Below are 22666 nucleotides of genomic sequence, written 5' to 3'. Positions count from 1 at the left end.
ATTTGCACTTTTACTTTCTTTTCCAACACTGTTTTTTTCATTATTTAAACCAAATTGAGCATGTTTCATTATTTATTTGAGACTAAATATATTTTATTTACAGTTGAAGTCGGAAGTTTACATACATGGTAGACAAATACATTTTCCACAATTCCTGACATTTAATCCTCGTAAAAATCCCCTGTCTTTGGTCAGTTAGGATCACCACTTTATTTTAAGAATATGTAATTTCAGAATAATAGTAGAGAGAATGATTTATTTCAGCTTTTATTTCTTTCATCACATTCCCAGTGGGTCAGAAGTTTACATACACTCAATTAGTATTTGGTAGCATTGCCTTTAAATTGTTTAACTTGGGTCAAACATTTCGGGTAGCCTTCCACAAGCTTCCCACAATAAGTTGGGTGAATTTTGGCCCATTCCTCCTGACAGAGCTGGTGTAACTGAGTCAGGTTTGTAGACCTTCTTGCTTGCACACGCTTTTTCATTTCTGCCCACAAATTGTCTATAGGATTGAGGAGAGGGCTTTGTGATGGCCACTCCAGTACCTTGACTTTGTTGTCTTAAGCCATTTTGACACAACTTTGGAAGTATGCTTGGGGTCATTGTCCATTTGGAAGACCCAAGTGCAACCAAGCTTAACTTCCTGACTGATGTCTTGAGATGTTGCTTCAATATATCCATGTAATTTTCCTGCCTCATGATGCCATCTATTTTGTGACGTGCATCAGTCCCTCCTGCAGCAAAGCACCCCCACAACATGATGCTGCCACCCCCCCATGCTTCACGGTTGGGATAGTTCTTCGGCTTGCAAGCCTCCCCCTTTTTCCTCAAAACATAACGAGGGTCATTATGGCCAAACAGTTCTATTTTTGTTTCATCAGACCAGAGGACATTTCTCCAAAAAGTACGATCTTTGTCCCCATGTGCAGTTGCAAACCATAGTCTGGCTTTTTTATGGCGGTTTTGGAGCAGTGGCTTCTTCCTTGCTGAGTGTCCTTTCAGGTTATGCCGATATAGGACTCGTTTTACTGTGGATATAGATACTTTTGTACCTGTTTCCTCCAGCATCTTCACAAGGTCCTTTGCTGTTGTTCTGGGATTGATTTGCACTTATCGCACCAAAGAATGTTCATCTCTAGGAGACAGAACATGTCTCCTTCCTGAGCGGTTTGATGGATGCGTGGTCCCATGGTGTTTAAACTTGCGTACTATTGTTTGTATAGATGAACGTGGTACCTTCAGGCGTTTGAAAATTGCTCCCAAGGATAAACCAGACTTGTGGAGGTCTACAATTTTCTTACTGAGGTCTTGGCTGATGTCTTTTGATTTTCCCATGATGTCAAGCAAAGAGGCAATGAGTTTGAAGGTAGGCCTTGAAATACATCCACAGGTACACCTCCAATTGACTCAAATTATGTCAATTAGCCTATCAGAAGCTTCTAAAGGCATGGAATAATTTTCTGGAATTTTCCAAGCTGTTTAAGGGCACAGTCAACTTAGTGTATGTAAACTTCTGACCCACTGGAATTGTGACAAAGTGAAAGTGAAATGAAATAATCTGTCTGTAAACAATTGTTGGAAAAATGACTTCTGTCATGCACAAAGTAGATGTCCCAACCGACTTGCCAAAACGACAGTTTGTTAACAAGAAATTTGTGGAGTGGTTGAAAAACGAGTTTTAGTGACTCCAACCTAAGTGTATGTAAACTTCCGACTTCAACTGTATGTATTATATTAAGTTAAAATAGGTGTTCATTGTTCATTCAGTATTGTTGTAATTGTCATTATTACACATATATTATATACACACATACATACATACATATACATATACATATACATATATATATATATACATATACATATATATATATATACATACATACATACATACATACATACATACATACATATATACACATATACACATATACATATATATAATATATATATATATATATATATATACACACATATACATATTATATATATATATATATACACTGCTCAGAAAAATAAAGGGAACACTTAAACAACACAATGTAACTCCAAGTCAATCACACTTCTGTGAAATCAAACTGTCCACTTAGGAAGCAACACTGATTGACAATAAATTTCACATGCTGTTGTGCAAATGGCACAGACAACAGGTGGAAATTATAGGCAATAAGCAAGTCACCCCCAATAAAGGAGTGGTTCTGCAGGTGGAGACCACAGACCACTTCTCAGTTCCTATGCTTCCTGGCTGATGTTTTGGTCACTTTTGAATGCTGGCGGTGCTTTCACTCTAGTGGTAGCATGAGACGGAGTCTACAACCCACACAAGTGGCTCAGGTAGTGCAGCTCATCCAGGATGGCACATCAATGCGAGCTGTGGCAAGAAGGTTTGCTGTGTCTGTCAGCGTAGTGTCCACAGCATGGAGGCGCTACCAGGAGACAGGCCAGTACATCAGGAAACGTGGAGGAGGCTGTAGGAGGGCAACAACCCAGCAGCAGGACCGCTACCTCCGCCTTTGTGCAAGGAGGAGCAGGAGGAGCACTGCCAGAGCCCTGCAAAATGACCTCCAGCAGGCCACAAATGTGCATGTGTCTGCTCAAACGGTCAGAAACAGACTCCATGAGGGTGGTATGAGGGCCCGACGTCCACAGGTGGGGGTTGTGCTTACAGCCCAACACCGTGCAGGACGTTTGGCATTTGCCAGAGAACACCAAGATTGGCAAATTCGCCACTGGCGCCCTGTGCTCTTCACAGATGAAAGCAGGTTCACACTGAGCACGTGACAGATGTGACAGAGTCTGGAGACGCCGTGGAGAACGTTCTGCTGCCTGCAACATCCTCCAGCATGACCGGTTTGGCGGTGGGTCAGTCATGGTGTGGGGTGGCATTTCTTTGGGGGGCCGCACAGCCCTCCATGTGCTCGCCAGAAGTAGCCTGACTGCCATTAGGTAGCGAGATGAGATCCTCAGACCCCTTGTGAGACCATATGCTGGTGCGGTTGGCCCTGGGTTCCTCCTAATGCAAGACAATGCTAGACCTCATGTGGCTGGAGTGTGTCAGCAGTTCCTGCAAGAGGAAGGCATTGATGCTATGGACTGGCCCGCCCGTTCCCCAGACCTAAATCCAATTGAGCACATCTGGGACATCATGTCTCGCTCCATCTACCAACGCCACTTTGCACCACAGACGGTCCAGGAGTTGGCGGATGCTTTAGTCCAGGTCTGGGAGGAGATCCCTCAGGAGACCATCCGCCACCTCATCAGGAGCATGCCCAGGCATTGTAGGGAGGTCATACAGGCACGTGGAGGCCACACACACTACTGAGCCTCATTTTGACTTGTTTTAAGGACATTACATGAAAGTTGGATCAGCCTGTAGTGTGGTTTTCCACTTTAATTTTGAGTGTGACTCCAAATCCAGACCTCCATGGGTTGATAAATTGGATTTCCATTGATAATTTTTTTGTGATTTTGTTGTCAGCACATTCAACTATGTAAAGAAAAAAGTATTTAATAAGATTATTTCTTTCATTCAGATCGAGGATGTGTTGTTTAAGTGTTCCCTTTATTTTTTTGAGCAGTGTATATATGTAATAATGACAATTACAACAATACTGAATGAACAATGAACACTTATTTTAACTTAATATAATACATACAGTTGAAGTCGGAAGTTGGTTACATATATATATGATTTTATATACACATATATATATATATATATAAAATCGTCCGATTAATTGGTAATGGCTTTTTTTGGTCCTCCAATAATAGGTATCGGTGTTGAAAAATCATAACCGGTCGACCTCTAGATTATACCACATTGGTTTGACTCCGACTGACTGCATTATCACACTCTCTCTCTACTATAGAAAATAGGAAAGGATAGGGACTGCCTCTCTGTCTCTTTGCCCAATCCATTGCCATATCCTCTAGCTGGAAGGTCATTTTCGCTCTCATCATTTTCAGTCTCTCTTCCACTCCCTCATTCCCTCTCTTCCTTCTCTCTGTCTCACCAATCTCCCTCTTCCAATGTCACATTACTAACTCATCACGCCCTCCCTCTTCCACTCTCTCTCACCTATTCCCCCCTCTCTATACCTCCTATTTTACCCAAATATATCTCGTCTCGTGGAAAACAGCAACACGAAGGGATGACTCAAACCCACCAGACCAATGTCTGTTTATCCACTAGTGAGCTGACCCTGCACCACCTCTGTATGCCTCTGACCGCACATTGACCAAACACTGACCACACGTCGACCACACATGGAGCGCATGGGTCGATGAGTCGGCAAGCTGTAAATGAGGGGCTTTGGGCTTGGGTAAAAAAAATAAAAAAAACAAGAGCAGGACCCCCTGACAGCATGCAGCTTGTGAGGACCACCAGGAGAAGAGTACTGAACAGTAAATCCCACTAGCAGTGAGGGGGAGTGATTATGGCGTTAAAGGGGCGAGGCCCGCATGTGGGCTGACCAGAGGTGAGGGACGAAGGAATAGAGGGAGGGACAGAGACCAGATGAAAGGAAAGACTTCCTGGTGGGGTGGAGGGTGGTTAAAAGGTGTGTTTCCTATCCAATGTTAAAAAAAAATGGAGCTACCAAATCTCAGAGCCAATGAGATCATGGTCTTCTGAGTGTTGGCGTGAATACTCAAGAGTGAGAGAACAAGGGAATGAAAATAAAGAATGAAAGAAAGAATTTGAGGAACTGGAATACAGTGGTCTGATGTGGATAAATTGATGTTAGCGATTATTTGGGTTCCTTGAAGCACGAGGGGCTTCTAATGAAGGATCGAGCCCCAAAGAGGAACCTTTAACAAAAGGTTATTTGTGTGGGTGGACCGTTATGAATGGACACATGGGTTATACACAGAGTGTTCCCCAGCTGTGCTTGATTGTCAGAGGACTAAAACAAGAGACAGTGAATTTTTACAATTTAAGACAAAGACTCTAGGTTGTCGAGCTCAGAACATTGAAAGAGTATCCTTGTGCCCAATAGGAGTTCCCAAATACAGTACTCCCCCATAGCCAGTTTGTTGAGGTTAGAGAAGCAGACCAGCAACCGGAAGGTTTCCGGTTCGAAACCCAGCTCCAACAGGTTGTGAACATAAGGACAGTAGGACCTCAGGGTTTTTACTAAGGAAAAAGTGTTTCCAAAGACTACAGAGCATCTAAAATTAGACTATACGACACTGTCATAAGGTATACATAGTGCATTTGTCAATAATACAGAATATTCATAATGATTGTCAGAGATTATGTCCCAAATGGCACCCATATTCCCTATGTGGTCAGTTAAAAAAAACATAAAAAATATGTTTTTATTCCTCTAATTTTGATACTTTTTAACTCTGCATAATTGGGAAAGGGATCGTAAGTAAGCATTTCACTGTAAAGTCTACACCTGTCGTATTTGGCGCATGTGATGAATTAAATGTTATTTCATTTTTATTTGGGATACAGAAGAGGCTTGCTCAGGGGTTTTGCTCTGAGGTTTTGAGTTACACTGCTTTCAGACATTTTTATCAGAAATGTCATGAAGAAGACATATCATTCACTAGCGATGTAGTATACACTTTGAAATTGTGGGGTAGGTTGTGTAGACAGCGGGCGAAAATAATGCAATTTAATTTCAGGCAGCACCAAGCAAACAGTGGATGTTCTATATGGAATGACTTTAGTCCCTTTAATACCAAGCAAACCTTTTGAATTAGAGAAAATTCTTAGTACTCGAAACAAAAATATTGATAGACAGAAAAACATTAACCCAAAAGTATTGAGAGCTAAATAATATTGCAAATAAATAATTTTGAAGACAAAAACAAATTAATGCAACAACAAAAAATGTATGTGAAAGAATTGCAATGACTGCACGATTGCGATGAAACGCTTCCCTCTTTGCCTATAATTTTTTATTTGGTTACACTACCGGTCAAAAATGTATAACACCTACTCATTCAAGGGTTTTTCTTTAGTTTTACTATTTTCTACATTGTAGAATAATAGTGAAGACATCAAAAATATGAAATAACACATATGGAATCATGTAGTTACCAAAAAAGTGTTAAACAAATCAAAATATATTTTATATTTGTCACGGCCGTCGTAAGGATTGGACCAAAATGATGCGCGTCGCTGGAGACCTCTGACTGGAGGGCGACTCTGGCCGCGCCGGTTCCGGACTGGAGGGCGACTCCGGCCGCGCCGGTTCCGGACTGGAGGTTGTCGCCGGACGCACTGGACGGGGCACTGTCGCCGGAAGCTCTAGACGGGGCACTGTCGCCGGAAGCTCTAGACGGGGCACTGTCGCCGGAAGCTCTAGACGGGGCACTGTCGCCGGAAGCTCTAGACGGGGCACTGTCGCCGGAAGCTCTAGACGGGGCACTGTCGCCGGAAGCTCTAGACGGGGCACTGTCGCCGGAAGCTCTAGACGGGGCACTGTCGCCGGAAGCTCTAGACGGGGCACTGTCGCCGGAAGCTCTAGACGGGGCACTGTCGCCGGAAGCTCTAGACGGGGCACTGTCGCCGGAAGCTCTAGACGGGGCACTGTCGCCAGAAGCTCTAGACGGGGCACTGTCGCCGGAAGCTCTAGACGAGGCACAGTCGCCGGAAGCTCTAGACGGGGCACTGTCGCCGGAAGCTCTAGACGGGGCACTGTCGCCAGAAGCTCTAGACGGGGCACTGTCGCCGGAAGCTCTAGACGAGGCACAGTCGCCGGAAGCTCTAGACGGGGCACTGTCGCCGGAAGCTCTAGACGGGGTACTGTCGTCGGAAGCTCTGGACGGGGTACTGTCGTCGGAAGCTCTGGACTGGAGCTGCGCACTGAAGGCCTGATGCGTGGGGCTGGCTTAGGAGGCGCCAGACTATTTTCACGCACCACAGGGCTAGTGCGAGGAGCAGGAGCAGGACGAACTGGACTGGGCTGACGCACTGGAGGCCTGGTGCGTGGGGCTGGTACTGGAGGTACCAGACTGGAGACACGCACCCCAAGGCTAGTGCGAGGAGCGGGAACAGGACGTACTGGACTGGGCTGACGCACTGGAGGCCTGGTGCGTGGTGCTGGCTTTGGAGGCGCCAGACTGGAGAAACGCACCTCAGGGCTAGTGCGGGGAGCGGGAACAGGATACACTGGGCCGTGGAGGCGCACTGGCAGTCTCGAGCGCAGTACTGGCACCACCTGTACTGGCTGGGTGCCCGCTTCCCCCCGGCAAATGCGGGACGCTGGCACCGAGCACACCGGCCTGTGGATGCTCGGCCTCGACGCCGTGCGCATCACCCCATAGCACGGGGGCTGACCAGTACCACGCTGCCTCCGGTAAGCACGGGGAGTTGGCTTAGGGCTCAACCCTGGCCCAGCCAAACTACCCGTGTGCCCCTCCAAAAACTGTTTTGGGGCTGCCTCTCAGGTTTCCATGCCAGCCGTGTTCCAGCAAAACACTCCCGGTCCTCTCCAGCCTTCCTCCATGGTCCCTATCCGGCTAGGATCTCCTCCCAAGTCCACGACTCCAGATAGCTCCTCTCCAGCTCCTTACCCCGCTGCTTGGTCCGTTTGTGGTGATAAGTTCTGTCACGGCCGTCGTAAGGATTGGACCAAAATGCAGCAGGTACGTGAATGCTCATATTTACTTTATTTAGAACACTACACAAAACAAGAAAACGAAAAAACGAACGACAGCTAAACAGTTCTGCAGGCTAACCATAGCAGTGCAAAAACAACTTCCCACAAAAGACAGGTGGAAAAAGGGCTACCTAAGTATGGCTCCCAATCAGCAACAACGATGTACAGCTGTCCCTGATTGAGAGCCATACCAGGCCAACACAAAGAAATACACAACATAGAAAAAACATAGAAATACAAAACATAGAACAATACCCAAAAACCCCAACAACACAAAACAAACACACCCTTGCCACGCCCTGACCAAACTACAATAACAAATAACCCCTTATACTGGTCAGGACGTGACAATATTTGAGATTCTTCAAATAGCCTCCCTTTGCCTTGATGACAGCTTTGCATACTCTCGGCATTCTCTCAACTAGCTTCATGAGGTAGTCACCTGGAATGCATTTCAATTAACAGGTGTGCCTTGTTAAGTTAATTTGTGGAATTTATTTCCTTTTAAATGTGTTTGAGCTAATCAGTTGTGTTGTGACAAGTTAGGAGGGGTATACAGAAGATAACCCTATTTGGTAAAAGACCAAGTCCATATTATGGCAAGAACTGCTCAAATAAGCAAAGAAAAACGTCCAGCATTACTTTAAGACATGAAGGTCAGTCAATACGGAAAGTTTCAAGAACTTTGAAAGTATCTTCAAGTGCAGTCGCAAAAACCATCAACCACTATGATGAAACTGGCTCTCACGAGGACCGCCACAGGAATGGAAGACCCAGAGTGGGTCGGATAACTTGCTAGCAATTTGTTTGTTACTGTATAAACTAGCTTGATTGCTAATTCCAGAAGTTAAATGTGTCAGTTGTATTCCCTGAACTATTATCTTCAGCACCTAACTATGTTAGCTAGCTAACAGGCTAAGAAGCTAGGTAGCAAGTTGAGTCACAAATTACTGTGGTCATTTCTAGATAGCTGCAGTGCAACATAACCAAAGCAAAAACAAACTTTTTCTAAACACATCAATCTATGCATATATGGCCAAGAACAATAGCTCCAAGTTAAATGTATTTGTAAAATTGTAAGAGACAGAGTAGATGGACATGACATTTCCTTAACATTCTTTGCATTAATCCTTGGTGAGAGTTGGCAAAGCTGTTGCTTGACTCAATACTGTTAAAGCTGCAAGACTTGGGAATTAATGCATATAGCTTTTCCTTGCTAATGTCAACCGGAAAATTACAGGCATAAAGAAGATGAATTTAATTAGTTAATTGATTAGTCATGTCCATGGCAATCAGTCTGTACAATAAACAACCACAAATTATTTTATTAAGGATATACCCCTACTGTACACTTGGAGACCTGTGATAGAGACAGTGTCCTACAGTTAACCGTTATTATTGCCCATTGAAGAATCACGGGTGTGAGAAACAGGTTACAATTTCCACAAAGTATTCAACTAATTTTCCTTGATAATGCTTTCCAACATAAGATTGGCAGAACTTCACTAAAGAGCAAGAACATTTCTGTATTGTAATTCTATTTGCAGAATACCTTGAACATGTGACTAGCGTCTGGTAACAAATTTGCACTATAAACTTGGCCCCCCACAGGGACAAGGATATCCCTGCCGCCCAAACCCTCCCCTAACCCGGACGACGCTGGGTTAATTGTGCGGCGCCCCATGGCGGCGCTCCCGGTTGTGACAGAGCCTGAACTCGAACCATGATCTCTAGAGCCACAGCTAGTACTGCAATGGAGTGCCTTAGACCACTGCGCCACTCGGGAGGCCCAAATTTGCACTATAAACTTGACTGAACACAGTTCAGCGACAATGGATGAGTCTGCTCTCCATCTTATCGGTACAGTTATAAATATTAGTAGTATTATTGGAGACAAAGTGATATTCCTCCTCGGCTTCTCTCAGCTATGTAGACAGGTCATCAGACAGAATCGCCTGTGAAAAAAAGAGTATAAATTATCCAAAGAGGTTAACATGGGTGGAAACCACCCGAGCCTTTGTTGTGGCCTGCACACAGCCGGCGTCTAAGCAGCCCTCTTTTCAGGTGAGTTCTGCGGCTCTGGCCTCGCAATCTGCTTTGAGACCAGAGGCCAGATCATTCCGGCGATTGTGATAGGGAGTTCGATGAGAAGACATATATCTGTACTTGGGGCTGTGCGTCAGTCACTGGGGGCTGACACTGACACTGTCATGGTTCATGTGGGGTCAATTGACATTATGAAGGGCAGCTCAGAACAGCTGAAGATGGATTTTAAAAGAACTGATGGGTCACTACTTGACACGAACAAACGCCCCATAATATCTGGACCTCTGCCCACACTAAATCGTGGCATTGAACGGTTCAGCAGACTTTTAGCCCTCCATAACTGGCTAAGAGACCATTGCAGCTCTGTGGGTGTAACATTTATTTACAATTTTGATACCTTCTGGAAACAAAGCTCGCATTACAAGGGGGATGGGATCCACCCAAATAATTTGGGTTCCTGGATCCTTTCACAGCTTTATAAGGATGTGTTGAGACAATGACTTATCAGTGACCCAAGTACAGATCATTTAATCCCTACCATTGTGTTTCGCTGAGTTGTCATAGTGTTTCAGCAAATGTACATTATCCCAGGGGCATTGGAAGACACAATGTAAGTAACCTAATGTATGTCCCTCTTACTGCCCTGAATGCCTACAACTATTGCCTGCAGTAATCATATAACTATGAACCACAGTAATACTGTTAGTACTGAGGTGGTGTGCACTAACAGGAAGTCCAAGATGTGCAGCTTACCCTGTACTAACATAAATAACCTGAGCATGCCTCTGCTAAGCTTCCCAATAAAGCAATAAAAACAATCAAGCATCCCAGAAAAGTGTTAAAAATAGCCCACGTTAAGATATGTAGCATAAGAAACAAGGTTGATGAAATCAATAACTTGCTAGTAACAGAAGACATTCATATTCCTTCTAGGCAGAGTTCCTCTGTCCAGTGTCTGTGTTCTTTTGCCCATCTTAATCTTTTCTTTTTATTGGCCAGTCTGAGATATGGCTTTTTCTTTGCAACTCTGCCAAGAAGGCCAGAATCCCAGAGTCGCCTCTTCACTGTTGACGTTGAGACTGGTGTTTTTCGGGTACTATTTAATGAAGCTGCCAGTTGAAGACTTGTGAGGTGTCTGTTTCTCAAACTAGACACTCTGATCTCCTTGTCCTCTTGCTCAGTTGTGCACCGGGAACTCCCACTCCTCTTTCTATTCTGGTTAGGGCCAGTTTGCGCTGTTCTGTGAAGGGAGTAGTACACAGCGTTGTACGAGATCTTCAGTTTCTTGGCAATTTTTCCTGTGTTGCCACATCTTCAATTTAAGCCTTTCAAACAAAATCCAGGTAGAATCAAAAATTCTCCAGGGCAGCTGTCTAGGACCCTTACTTTTTTCAAACTTTACTAACGACATGCCACTGGCTTTGAGTAAAAAAAGTGTGTCTATGTATGCGGATGACTCAACACTATACACGTCAGCTACCACAGCGACTGAAATGACTGCAACACTTATCAAAGAGCTGCAGTTCGTTTCAGAATGGATGGCAAGGAATAAGTTAGTCCTAAATGTTTCAAAAACAAAAACCATTGTATTTGGGACAAATCATTCACTAAACCCTAAACCTCAACTAAATCTTGTAATGAATGTGGAAATTGAGCAAGTTGAGGTGACTAAACTGCTTGGAGTAACCCTGGATTGTAAACTGTCATGGTCAAAACATATTGAAACAACAGTAACTAGGACGAGGAGAAGTCTGACCATAATAAAGTGCTGCTCTGCATTCTTAACAACACTATCAACAAGGCAGGTCCTACAAGCTCTAGTTTCATTGCACCTGGACTACTGTTCAGTCGTGTGGTCAGGTGCCACAAAGAGGGACTTAGGAAAATTGCAATTGGCTCAGAACAGGACAGCACGGCTGGCCCCTGGATGTACACAGAGCACTAACATTAATATGCATGGTCATCTCTCCTGGCTCAAAGTAGAGGAGAGACTGACTTCATCACTACTTGTATTTGTGAGAGGTATTGACATGTTGAATGCACTGTTTGTTTGAACTACTGGCACCCATGCATACCCCACAAGACATGCCACAAAAGGTGCCTTCACAGTCCCAAAGTCCAGAACAGACTATGGGAGGCGCACAGTACTACATAGAGCCATGACTACATGGAATGTAGTCTCTATTCCACATCAAGTAACTCATGCAAACCTTAAAATTTGATTGAAAAAAACCCTGATAAAAATACATCTCATGGAACAGCGGGGTCTGTGAAGCAACACAAACATAGGCACAGACACAAGCATACAAACACACAATAACATACACACTATACACACACGCACACAAAGACCAGGGATGTTTTCCAATGCCTCGCAAAGAGGGGCACCTATTGGTAGATGGGTAAAACTTTTAAAAGAAGACGTTGAATATCTCTTTGAGCACGGTGAAGTTATTAATTACAATTTGGATAATGCATCAATACACCCAGTCAATACAAAGACACTGGCGTCCTTCCTAACTCAGTTGCCAGGAGAGGATGGAAACCGATCAGGGATTGTACCATGAGGCCAATGGTGACTTTAAAACAGTTACAGAGTTTAATGCCTGTGATAGGAGAAAACTGAGGATGGATCAACAGCATTGTAGTTACTCTACAAAACTAATCTAATTGGGTGAAAAGAAGGAATCCTGCACAGAATAAAAATATTCCAAAACATGCAACCTGTATGCAACAACGCACTAAAGTAATACTTCTAAAAATATGGCAAAGAAATTAACCTTTTGTCCTGAATACAAAGTGTTATGTTTGGGGCAAATCCAATACAAAACATTACTGAGTACAACTCTCCATATTTTCAAGCATAGTGGTGGCTGCATCATGTTATGGGTACGGTTCTGGTCATTAAGTACTGGGGAGATTTTCAGAATAAAAAATAAACAGAATGGAGCTAAGCACAGGAAAAATCCTAGAGGAAAACCTGGTTCATTAATTGGGAGATTAATTTACCTTTCAGCAGGACAATAGCCTAAAACACAAGGCCACATCTACTAAGGAGTTGCTTACCAAGAAGACAGTGAATGTTCGCGAGTGGCAGAGTTACAGTTTTGACTTAAACCTGCTTGAAAATCGATGGCAAGACCTGAAAATGGTTGTCTAGAAATTATTAACAACCAATTTGACAGAGCTGGTGGGCAAAATAGTGGGCAAATGTTGCACAATCCAGGGCCAGAATCCACAAAGCGTCTCAGAGTAGAAAATTGGTCGTAAATACTAAGAATAGAGACATTTTACTCCTACTCCTATGGGTAAAAATAAAAACTATGCATGAAGCCTCTTTAGTCGTGAGTCCCACCTAGTCGACAGATATTTATGACACCTCATGAGCTTTCCTAACCAGTTAAGAGTTACCAGCAGGTGTCGTGATAATAGAAAAATGTCAGTGGAGTCAGTGGTTCCTACGCCACTTGCAATTGCTTTGGAGTTGATCAATAAATAATCTAGACCTACATGCAACAGTAACTCTTGTGCATTTGACAAAGATTTCACATTATGCTTATTTCACATGAATTGCATAAATACTTATAACCACTACGCTAATCAATAAACATGTTTTTCTTTCGATTATTTAATGACCTACATTATATTTCAAGTTCTCGCTTTGGAGCGCAATATCACGATGCTCAAAAATATCCCTAAATTGGGCATGCCTATAAATTCGGCAATTGAAGGCATCTAGGGCTTATGTTAACTTTGATTGTGTTCAATTCAAACGTTGTATCTGGAGTATTTCTCCTGTCTTATCCGGTGTCCTGTGTGGATTTAAGTATGCTCTCTCTAATTCTCTCTTTCTCTCTTTCTTTCTCTCTCTCGGAGTACCTGAGTCCTAGAACCATGCCTCAGGACTACCTGGCATCATGACTCCTTGCTGTCCCCAGTCCACCTGGCCGTGCTGCTGCTCCAGTTTCAACTGTTCTGCCTGCGGCTATGGAACCCGGACCTGTTCACCGGACGTGCTACCTGTCCCAGACCTGCTGTTTTCAACTCTCTAGAGACAGCAGGAGTGGTAGAGATACTCTGAATGATCGGCTATGAAAAGCCAACTGACATTTACTCCTGAGGTGCTGACCTACTGCACCCTCGACAACCACTGTGATTATTATTATTTGACCCTGCTGGTCATCTATGAACATTTGAACATCTTGGCCATGTTCTGTTATAACCTCCACCCGGCACAGCCAGAAGAGGACTGGCCAACCCTCATAGCCTGGTTTCTCTCTAGGTTTCTTCCTAGGTTCTGGCCGTTCTAGGGGGGTTTTCCTAGCCACCATGCTTCTACACCTGCATTGTTTGGGGTTTTAGGCTGGGTTTCTGTACAGCAGTTTGTGACACCAGCTGATGAAAGAAGGGCTTTATTAATACATTTGATAGATTGATTGATTGAGTGTATGCAATGTTGTATGCAACATTATCAGCAAGCAACTTGATGCCTACTGTGCTAAAGCGATTTAGAGTTGTTAAACAGGAGTGACGAGTGCGAGAAAATGAACATTAAATTATCTGGCAAAAGCGCTGGTGGACATTCCTGCAGTCAGCATGCCAATTGCATGCTCCCTCAAAACTGCACATTTTAGAGTTACCTTTTATTGTCCCCAAGCACAAGGTACATCTGAGTAATGATCATGCTGTTAAATCAGCTTTTTGATATGCCACACCTGTCAGGTGGATGGATTATCTTGGAAAAGGATAAATTCCCATGCACAGGGATGTAGACAAGTTTATGCAAAACATTTGAGAGAAATACTTTAAACTGTGTGAGTATTGCACATTTCTGGGATCTTTATTTTCAGCTCATGAAACATGGGACCAACACTTTACATTTCTATACATTTCTATTTTTGTTCAGTATATATAACCATGCTAGCTAGCTAGCTAGCTTGCTAATTGTTTCAATGCATGTTCTACATATGAAATAACAAGACACAAAATAAACTTACCGAAGGTGTTTCCCGATGTCCTCCTTGTTGTAAAGGTAACGTTAGCTAGCTAGCTAGACTAGTCAGTCCCAATGTGAGATAGCTAGCTAGTGGCCACTGGGCCTTTTTATCAAAAATGGAAAAGTGAAATAAATAAAAAATAAATCAAGCTTTTCATACACTAGCAGAAAAAACTGTTGCATCTCTGTATTGACAGCTAGCTAGCTAACAAAAACAATTAGTAAAAATCCAAAATAACTTCACAGATCTTCATTGTAAAGGGTTTAAACACTGTTTCCCATTCTTGCTCAATGAACCATGAACTAGTAATGAACATGCATCTGTGGAACGGTCCTTAAGACACTACCAGCTTACAGACGGTAGGCAATTAAGGTCACAGTTATGAAAACTTAGGACACTAAAGAGGCCTTTCTACTGTCCCTGCTCATCTGCGTGAACGTGCAGATGTGGCCAGGGCAATAAATTGCAATGTCCGTACTGTGAGACACCTAAGACAGCGCAGACAGCTGATCGTCCTCGCAGTGGCCGTACACATGTAACAACACCTGCATAGGATCGGTACATCCGAACATCACACCTGCGGGACAGGTACAGGATGGCAACAACAACTGCCCGAGTTACACCAGGAACGCACAATCCCTCCATCAGTGCTCACACTGTCCGCAATAGGCTGAGAGAGGCTGGACTGAGGACTTGTAGGCCTGTTGTAAGGCAGGTCCTCACCAGACATCACCGGCAACAATGTTGCCTATGGGCACAAACCCACCATTGCTGGACCAGACAGGACTGGCAAAAAGCGCTCTTCACTGATGAGTTGCGGTTTTGTCTCACCAGGGGTGATGGTAGGATTCGCGTTAATCATTGAATGAATGAGCGTTACACCGAGGCCTGTACTCTGGAGCGGAATCGATTTGGAGGTGGAGGGTCCGTCATGGTCTGGGGCGGTGTGTCACAGCATTATCGGACTGAGCTTGTTGTCATTGCAGGCAATCTCAATGCTGTGCGTTACAGGGAAGACATCCTCCTCCCTCGTGTGGTACCCTTCCTGCAGGCTCATCCTGACATGACCCTACAGCATGACAATGCCACCAGTCATACTGCTCGTTCTATGCGTGATGTCCTGCAAGACAGGAATGTCAGTGTTCTGCCATGGCCAGCGAAGAGCCCGGATCTCAATCCCATTGAGCAGTGTCTGGGACCTGTTGGATCGGAGGGTGAGGGCTAGGGCCATTCCCCCCAGAAATGTCCGGGAACTTGCAGGTGCCTTGGTGGAAGAGTGGGGTAACATCTCACAGCAAGAACTGGCAAATCTGGTGCAGTCCATGAGGAGGAGATGCACTGTAGTACTTAATGCAGCTGGTGGCCGCACCAGATACTGACTGTTACTTTTGACCCCTACTTTGTTCAGGGACACATAATTCAATTTCTGTTAGTCACATGTCTGTGGAACTTTTTCACTTTATGTCTCAGTTGTTGAATCTTGTTATGTTCATACAAATATTTATACATGTTAAGTTTGCTGAAAATAAACGCAGTTGACAGTGAGTGAGAAGACGTTTCTTTTTTTGCTGAGTTTAGATGTACTGGCCAATTATTTTAAGCCGCTAGCTCGGATCTAAAAAATGAGGATGAACTGTCATTCCAAAACCGGTTGACCAATAGAGGGGCATCAATGAATGTGTCAAAACTTTGAAAAAAAAAGGCAGCGAAAGCAAAGGGCAGGGTAACATAACCAAAAAAAAAAGCAAAGATGGAAGCTTTTCATCGCAATTGCATTATCATTTAAAAGGTTTCAAAGATATATATTTTTGCATTAATTTATAATTCATTTGTTCTTGCCTTTCAAAATTATTTCCTTGCAACATTATTTATTTGGCTCTCAATACTTTTGGTATGAAATGAAATGTATGCATTCACTACTGTAAGTCGCTCTGGATAAGAGCGTCTGCTAAATGACTAAAATGTAAAAAATGTAAATGCAATAAGAATTTTGTTCTCGAATTAAAAAGTTTTGCTTAATTTTAAGGCACAAAAGTAATTCCATGGTCCTAAAGACATTAGGCAACATTACCATTGGGTCCCTTTAGGCACATTCACACTGCAGCTAATCCCAGGGCTAAGAACCTCCGTAGCCCTGGGCTAAGGGAGATTTTAGGCTGGGACTAAGCGAGTGTTCACATTTGCACATTCTAAAATGGGCTCGCACCAACCTTAGCCCAGGGCTAGCCAGCTCTGCTCCAGAGCAGGGTTAGCACCGACTTTTCGGGGCTAGCCCCAGAAACACAGTGCCAAAATAGCCCGTGTGAAACAGGGTTAAGAACAAGGCCCAGAATGCTTACGGTCCAATCAAAAAAGCTGCAATGTCACCTAATTTACATATATTCGTGATGCCTGTAATGCATTCTGTACGTTATTTTGTTAAATTCATACTACTTCATCCTTGCAAAAACATTGGTTGCTATGCCTAACAAAAATGGTTGCTCTGCAGGCTGGCTAACGTCTTCTAATTTAGCCAACTAAAGCTACAAACTCTACAGCTGGAAGGGAGGGGAAAACGCTCCATTTGTCTGTTTTTATAACTTTTCTATTTACATTTAATTGGATATATCCATTAAATATTTTTGCATGATTTCACCTGGATCAGAAAAGTTGTATTTATGTCTCGTTCTTCAAAAGTGAAACATTGTTTCGTAGGTCAGGCAGGCAGCAAGATTTACACAAACCATCACTGTTGGAAATCAAATGCTAGGCTAGAAGCAAAAGGAAATAATGTGCTAATAAAAGTCTCATTACTTATAACATTGTGTCCAGGGCTTTGGAATACAAGTGTGAATCCTTAGCCCAAGGCTTAACCTTAGCCCAGGGTTAATAAATGCTTGTGTGACCACAGGTTAGCTAGCATTGTGAAAAGGCCTTTTTAGGGTTTTGGCGAGACGTTATCCCACTGATGTTCTGGGAACGTTCTAGGAACATTAAACATGACGTTAACCTCGGGACCATAAGGGACGTTCAGTATAGATCGCAGTATAACCATTATAATAATGTATTTTGATGTCCACTGTCATGACTGTCCTGATCAGGTCAGGGTACAGGAGACCACCACCCTACAGATTATCTCCCAAACCCCCAACAGAGGAGGAGAGATCTAGGGGTCTGAAGATGTGGGGGTTTTATGACACCTCATGCCCATAATACAGAGAAATTCCTTTGTCCTAACAATGGAGAACTGGCCTCAGAACATTAAACATGCAATAAAGGGACTTTGGAACAATGGTTTCCGTCAGCCACAATGGTGGTTATGACGAAAAGCGGAATATTAAAATGTATGTAACTTTTGTATTTGTTTTTAAAGGTTAAGAGATGACGTTATTATGAAAACATTGTACCTTTAAGAGTTTTCCCAGTATATGCCTGATGTTTATACATTGTACGCTGTTTGGAAAATATCCAAATCAAACAGAATGTTTTGATAAAGATGAAATGTTAAGTTAGTGTCTAAAATCGGATTTTTAGCCAAATCTAAGCCTTGCCCCCTTTACTTGGTCCGCCCAGAGAATTGCCCTAAAGGCTGTTACACCCACTTCTGACCTGAGGGTATAAGACAGGAGAGTGAAGAATTAACATAGCTGCAGCTTGGGGTCAATAGTCTCCTAAGGTCTAACAAAGTCGACGAACCCCAAAACGAAACACAAGGTTGAAGACAAAGAAATATTTTTCTACACGAGCTACGGACGAGTAGCTGTGTCTAAGCGGGTGAATTCAAGCCGAACCACCCAGCCTCCACTCTCCATTGAATCGTGGTATCGACACCATTCGAGCCGAAGCTGTGAGCTCTGAGCTACAGAGCTGTCTGTCCTCAGAAGACCCCTTTCCGATCAAGGGTGAGGATCAGACCACTTAGCCAAGAAGGACACTGACATCGTGAGGACAACCAGAGAGTTGCGCCGGAGAACTGCGTCATTTAGAAGCCTAAACGACCCACGCGGAGCTTCCCACCTGAGAACTCCAACACGTAATTACATCATTATATTCTGACCCATAAGAGCGGCAGTTCGGGGCAAGGCTAATTTTAAATAAGCATGGCTGACAAATGAACCCAAATGTATATTTCTCTCGTGTACTTCCTTTCTTTCTCTCTCTTTAAAATCCCCATTTTGGGTAACAAGCGCCATAGTGTGTTGGCCCGTTATACTAAGTCCTAATCAATAGCTAGACTGTGTTTTGTGTATGTGCATTTTTATCATCATTTTAGCTTGCTAGTAAATAAATAATCAACTAAGATTGGTGTGGTAAATTCAGTGGTAAAGCCCGGGTCCGTGCAGATTCCCGGATTATACGACTTTCAGATTATGAGACTGTAGAGGAAATTGATTAATTTAGCGACTGTTGTAATCGATATTCTGATATCCTTTGAGTTAATTTGGGAAATAGAAACTCAATCAAAACAATGTTCCCATGGTGCCCCAGGTTAATGAGTTAATAATTGCTTGATTCATTGCTTAATTCATTTAATCACGTAATTATAAACCGTTAATCATTCGATGAGCAACAGTCGTCACATTAACTAATACAACGTCACGACACCACTATGGAACGTTCAATGACCATAATGGGTTGTTTCAGACAACTCCTGCATTGTTACAGACAGAACGTTACAATGGTCTTAGCATGACCATTAGGGAACATTACAAATAGGTCCCTATTTGGTTCTGACAGAACTTTATCCTTGAGAAAAAGGAAAAAAAAAAATTATTGGGAGTGTCCTATACAAGGCCTTGGGGACTTTCCCGGAACAAACTGGGTACTAGACAAAAACCTCCAGGGGACCTTGACACAACGTCCCGAGAACGTTCTAAAATCGCCCTTGGGGACATCCCCGGAACAAACCGGAAACTAGAAAAAACCTCAAAAGGACCAAGACACAACGTCCTGACAACTTAAGCCAAACAGTTAATTATGTTCAGAAGACGTCCTAATGACTTATTCTTGTTTGCAGTGAAGAAGTAGTATGACCAATTGCATGACGAGCTCCATCAAAGTTTAAATGTTAGTGGATATATATGCTTGAAAAGCTGCAGTCCTCCATGCCCTTGCTTCCATCTCCTTACCTCTGCAATCATGCGATTGGTGTCTCCCAGGAAAAGCAAGTTGAGAGCCTCCTCCTCGTTGGCTGATTGATGGAGTGACAGGTTTCTCAGGTGTATGTTCTGGTCCGGGTCTTCCATGATGGTAACTTTCCTATAGAGGCAAGATGGCAAGCACACACACAAATTTCACCAGCCTGAGATAATGTTTATACAAAAAAAGTGCCTCCAATCGACAAAAGAGAGCTTGTAATAGGCTGTTCATAATATCTGTTCAAAACTCAAACTCCAAAAGGGATCCATAGTGAGTAATGCGAGTATATAACGTATTCCTTTTTGCTTACTGTAAATTTAGCTTTATGTGAATTTGTGATATCTTAAATATCTGTGATTTATACATCATAAAAAATTGGCCTAATGACACTAACTTCACATTGAGGCAATTTAATAAGGTTACATCATTTTCCCCCTCCCAGAGGCCAGCCTTCAATCCAAACAAACTGCATCTACAAGGCTATGTCCCAAATGGCACCCTACTCCTTATATAGTACACTACTTTCCCTATATAGTGCACTATTGGTTCAAAAGTAATGTGCTACATAGGGAACAGGGTGCCATTTGGAATGCAGACCAAGTCACTGGGCTACAGCTACACCCCAGTGCCCTAGCCTACTGCCACATGCTGTATCTACCCCATTCCCAGATTATAATGTGATAAACAGACACAATCTGTATGCGTTCCAAATGGTACCATATTCCCTTTACTGTATAGTGCACTACTTTTGACCAGAGCCCTATGGGTGCACTATTTAGGGAATAGGGTGCCATTTAGGACAAAGACTCTGAAAAACAAACAGTGGATGAGTTATCAAGTGACATCAAATAGAGATGGCTTGTACAGATGCTGGGTGTCACTTCCTAGGCCAGCACCAGCAAAAACATTCCACAGGATTGATTGACTGACAGGGTCGAAGAGGATGAGAGGGCTGAGTGAACGTTTGAAATCATGCAAATGGGTGATTGACAAGTTGTTGGTACAACGTCACACAATGTGGGATAGTTCTTGACCTTCCCTGCTAATGTTCGGTCATCAACAGTCATGATGATTTTACTGGGGTGCTATCCTTCTTAGATCCCACTGGATATTAACTGTGTCCCGATTCACTTGTATTAAAAAATGGTATGTATTAAACAATGGTGGATAGTACCTCCAACCAATGCTTGCTGACACCAATCCATGATCGTACCTTGGAAATTGTTGTAAATATGTTATCATTGCGGGATCTTGTTTCATTTGTGAAATGCATTTTGATTCCTCATTACAACATTCCCAAATGTCAAAATGGACATGACTACTGAGTCAGAATGCAATGACAGCGAACACTGTAGGACAGGGGTTCTGAAACATTTTTGGCCCACGACCCCATTTTGATAGAGTATCTGAAAATTATCGCAACCCCAAGCATGTGAGAAAAAAAGTTGTAATTAAAAGCCAATGTTAACTATTTTATTTGGGGCTATGGTAGTCAATTGAAATCTAACAGTATTTCTGATTGTCTTCTCAACTCACCATCACATATTTCTAATGTGGGGCTATGACAGTCAATTGAAAATGAGTCTAACATAATGTATCTTCTCACCACCACTAATGAGATGGGTGTGCTTGATGCATGTGTTCTTCGGCTTGTAAGCCTCCCCCTTTTTCCTCCAAACATAACGATGGTCATTATGGCCCAACAGTTCTATTTTTGTCTCACCAGACCAGAGGACATTTCTCCAAAAAGTACAATCTTTGTCCCCATGTGCAGTTGCAAACCGTAGGCTGACTTTTTTATGGCGGTTTTGGAGCAGGCTTCTTCCTTGCTGAGTGGCCTTTCAGGTTATGTCGATATAGGACTCGTTTTACTGTGGATATAGATACTTTTGTACCTGTTTCCTCCAGCATCTTCACAAGGTCCTTTGCTGTTGTTCTGGGATTGATTTGAAATTTTCGCACCAAAGTACGTTCATCTCTAAGAGACAGAACGCGTCTCCTTCCTGAGTGGTATAACGGCTGCGTGGTCCCATGGTGTTTATACTTGCGTACTATTGTTTGTACAGATGAACGTGGTACCTTCAGGCATTTATAAATTGCTCCCAAGGATGAACCAGAATTGTGGAGGTCTACAAATTTTTTTTCTGAGGTCTTAGCTGATTTCTTTTCATTTTCCCATGATGTCAAGAAAAGAGGCACTGAGTTTGAAAGTAGAAATGTCCTTGTTTTTGAAAGAAAAGCACATTTTTTTGTTCATTAAAATAACATCAAATTGATCAGAAATACAGTGCAGACATTGTAAATGACTATTGTAGCTGGAAAAGGCAGATTTGTAATGGAATATATTCATAGGTGTACACAGGCCCATTATCAGCAACCATCACTCCTGTGTTCCAATGGCACATTGTGTTAGCTAATGCAAGTTTATAATTTTAGAAAACCCTTTTGCAATTATGTTAGCACAGCTGAAAACTGTTGTCTGATTAAAGAAGCAATAAAACTGGCCTTCTTTAGACTAGTCAGTATCTGGAGCATCAGCATTTGTGGGTTCGATTACAGGCTCAAAATGGCCAGAAACAAAGAACTTTCTTCTGAAACTCGTCAGTCTATTCTTGTTCTGAGAAGTGAAGGCTATTCCATGCGAGAAATTGCCAAGAAAGTGAAGATATCATACAATGCTGTGTACTACTCCCTTCACAAAAAGCGCAAACTGGCTCTAACCAGAATATAATGAGCAGTGGGAGGCCCCGGTGCACAACTGAGCAAAAGGACAAGTACATTAGAGTGTCTAGTTTGAGAAACAGACATCTTACAAGTCCTCAACTGGCAGCTTCATTAAATAGTACCCGCAAAATTCCAGATGGACAAAAGAACATAGACACTGGA

The 22666-nt window shown here is 43.0% G+C and overlaps 1 protein-coding gene across 2 annotated transcripts in view; it reads right to left on the bottom strand.

Moving 5' to 3' along the window:
* Positions 1 to 22666, bottom strand: part of kif6 (kinesin family member 6) — a 261943-nt gene that overhangs the window by 188808 nt on the left and 50469 nt on the right. For both annotated transcript variants that reach the window (XM_029766851.1, XM_029766852.1), the window contains one exon: positions 19771 to 19900. In XM_029766851.1, the coding sequence (XP_029622711.1) occupies positions 19771 to 19900 (130 nt within the window). The remainder of the gene's footprint in view (positions 1 to 19770; positions 19901 to 22666) is intronic.

Source organism: Salmo trutta, chromosome 12, assembly GCF_901001165.1.
Source record: "Salmo trutta chromosome 12, fSalTru1.1, whole genome shotgun sequence".
In the NCBI taxonomy this organism is placed as follows: Eukaryota; Metazoa; Chordata; class Actinopteri; order Salmoniformes; family Salmonidae; genus Salmo; species Salmo trutta.
This window is presented reverse-complemented; position numbering and strand designations above follow the sequence as displayed.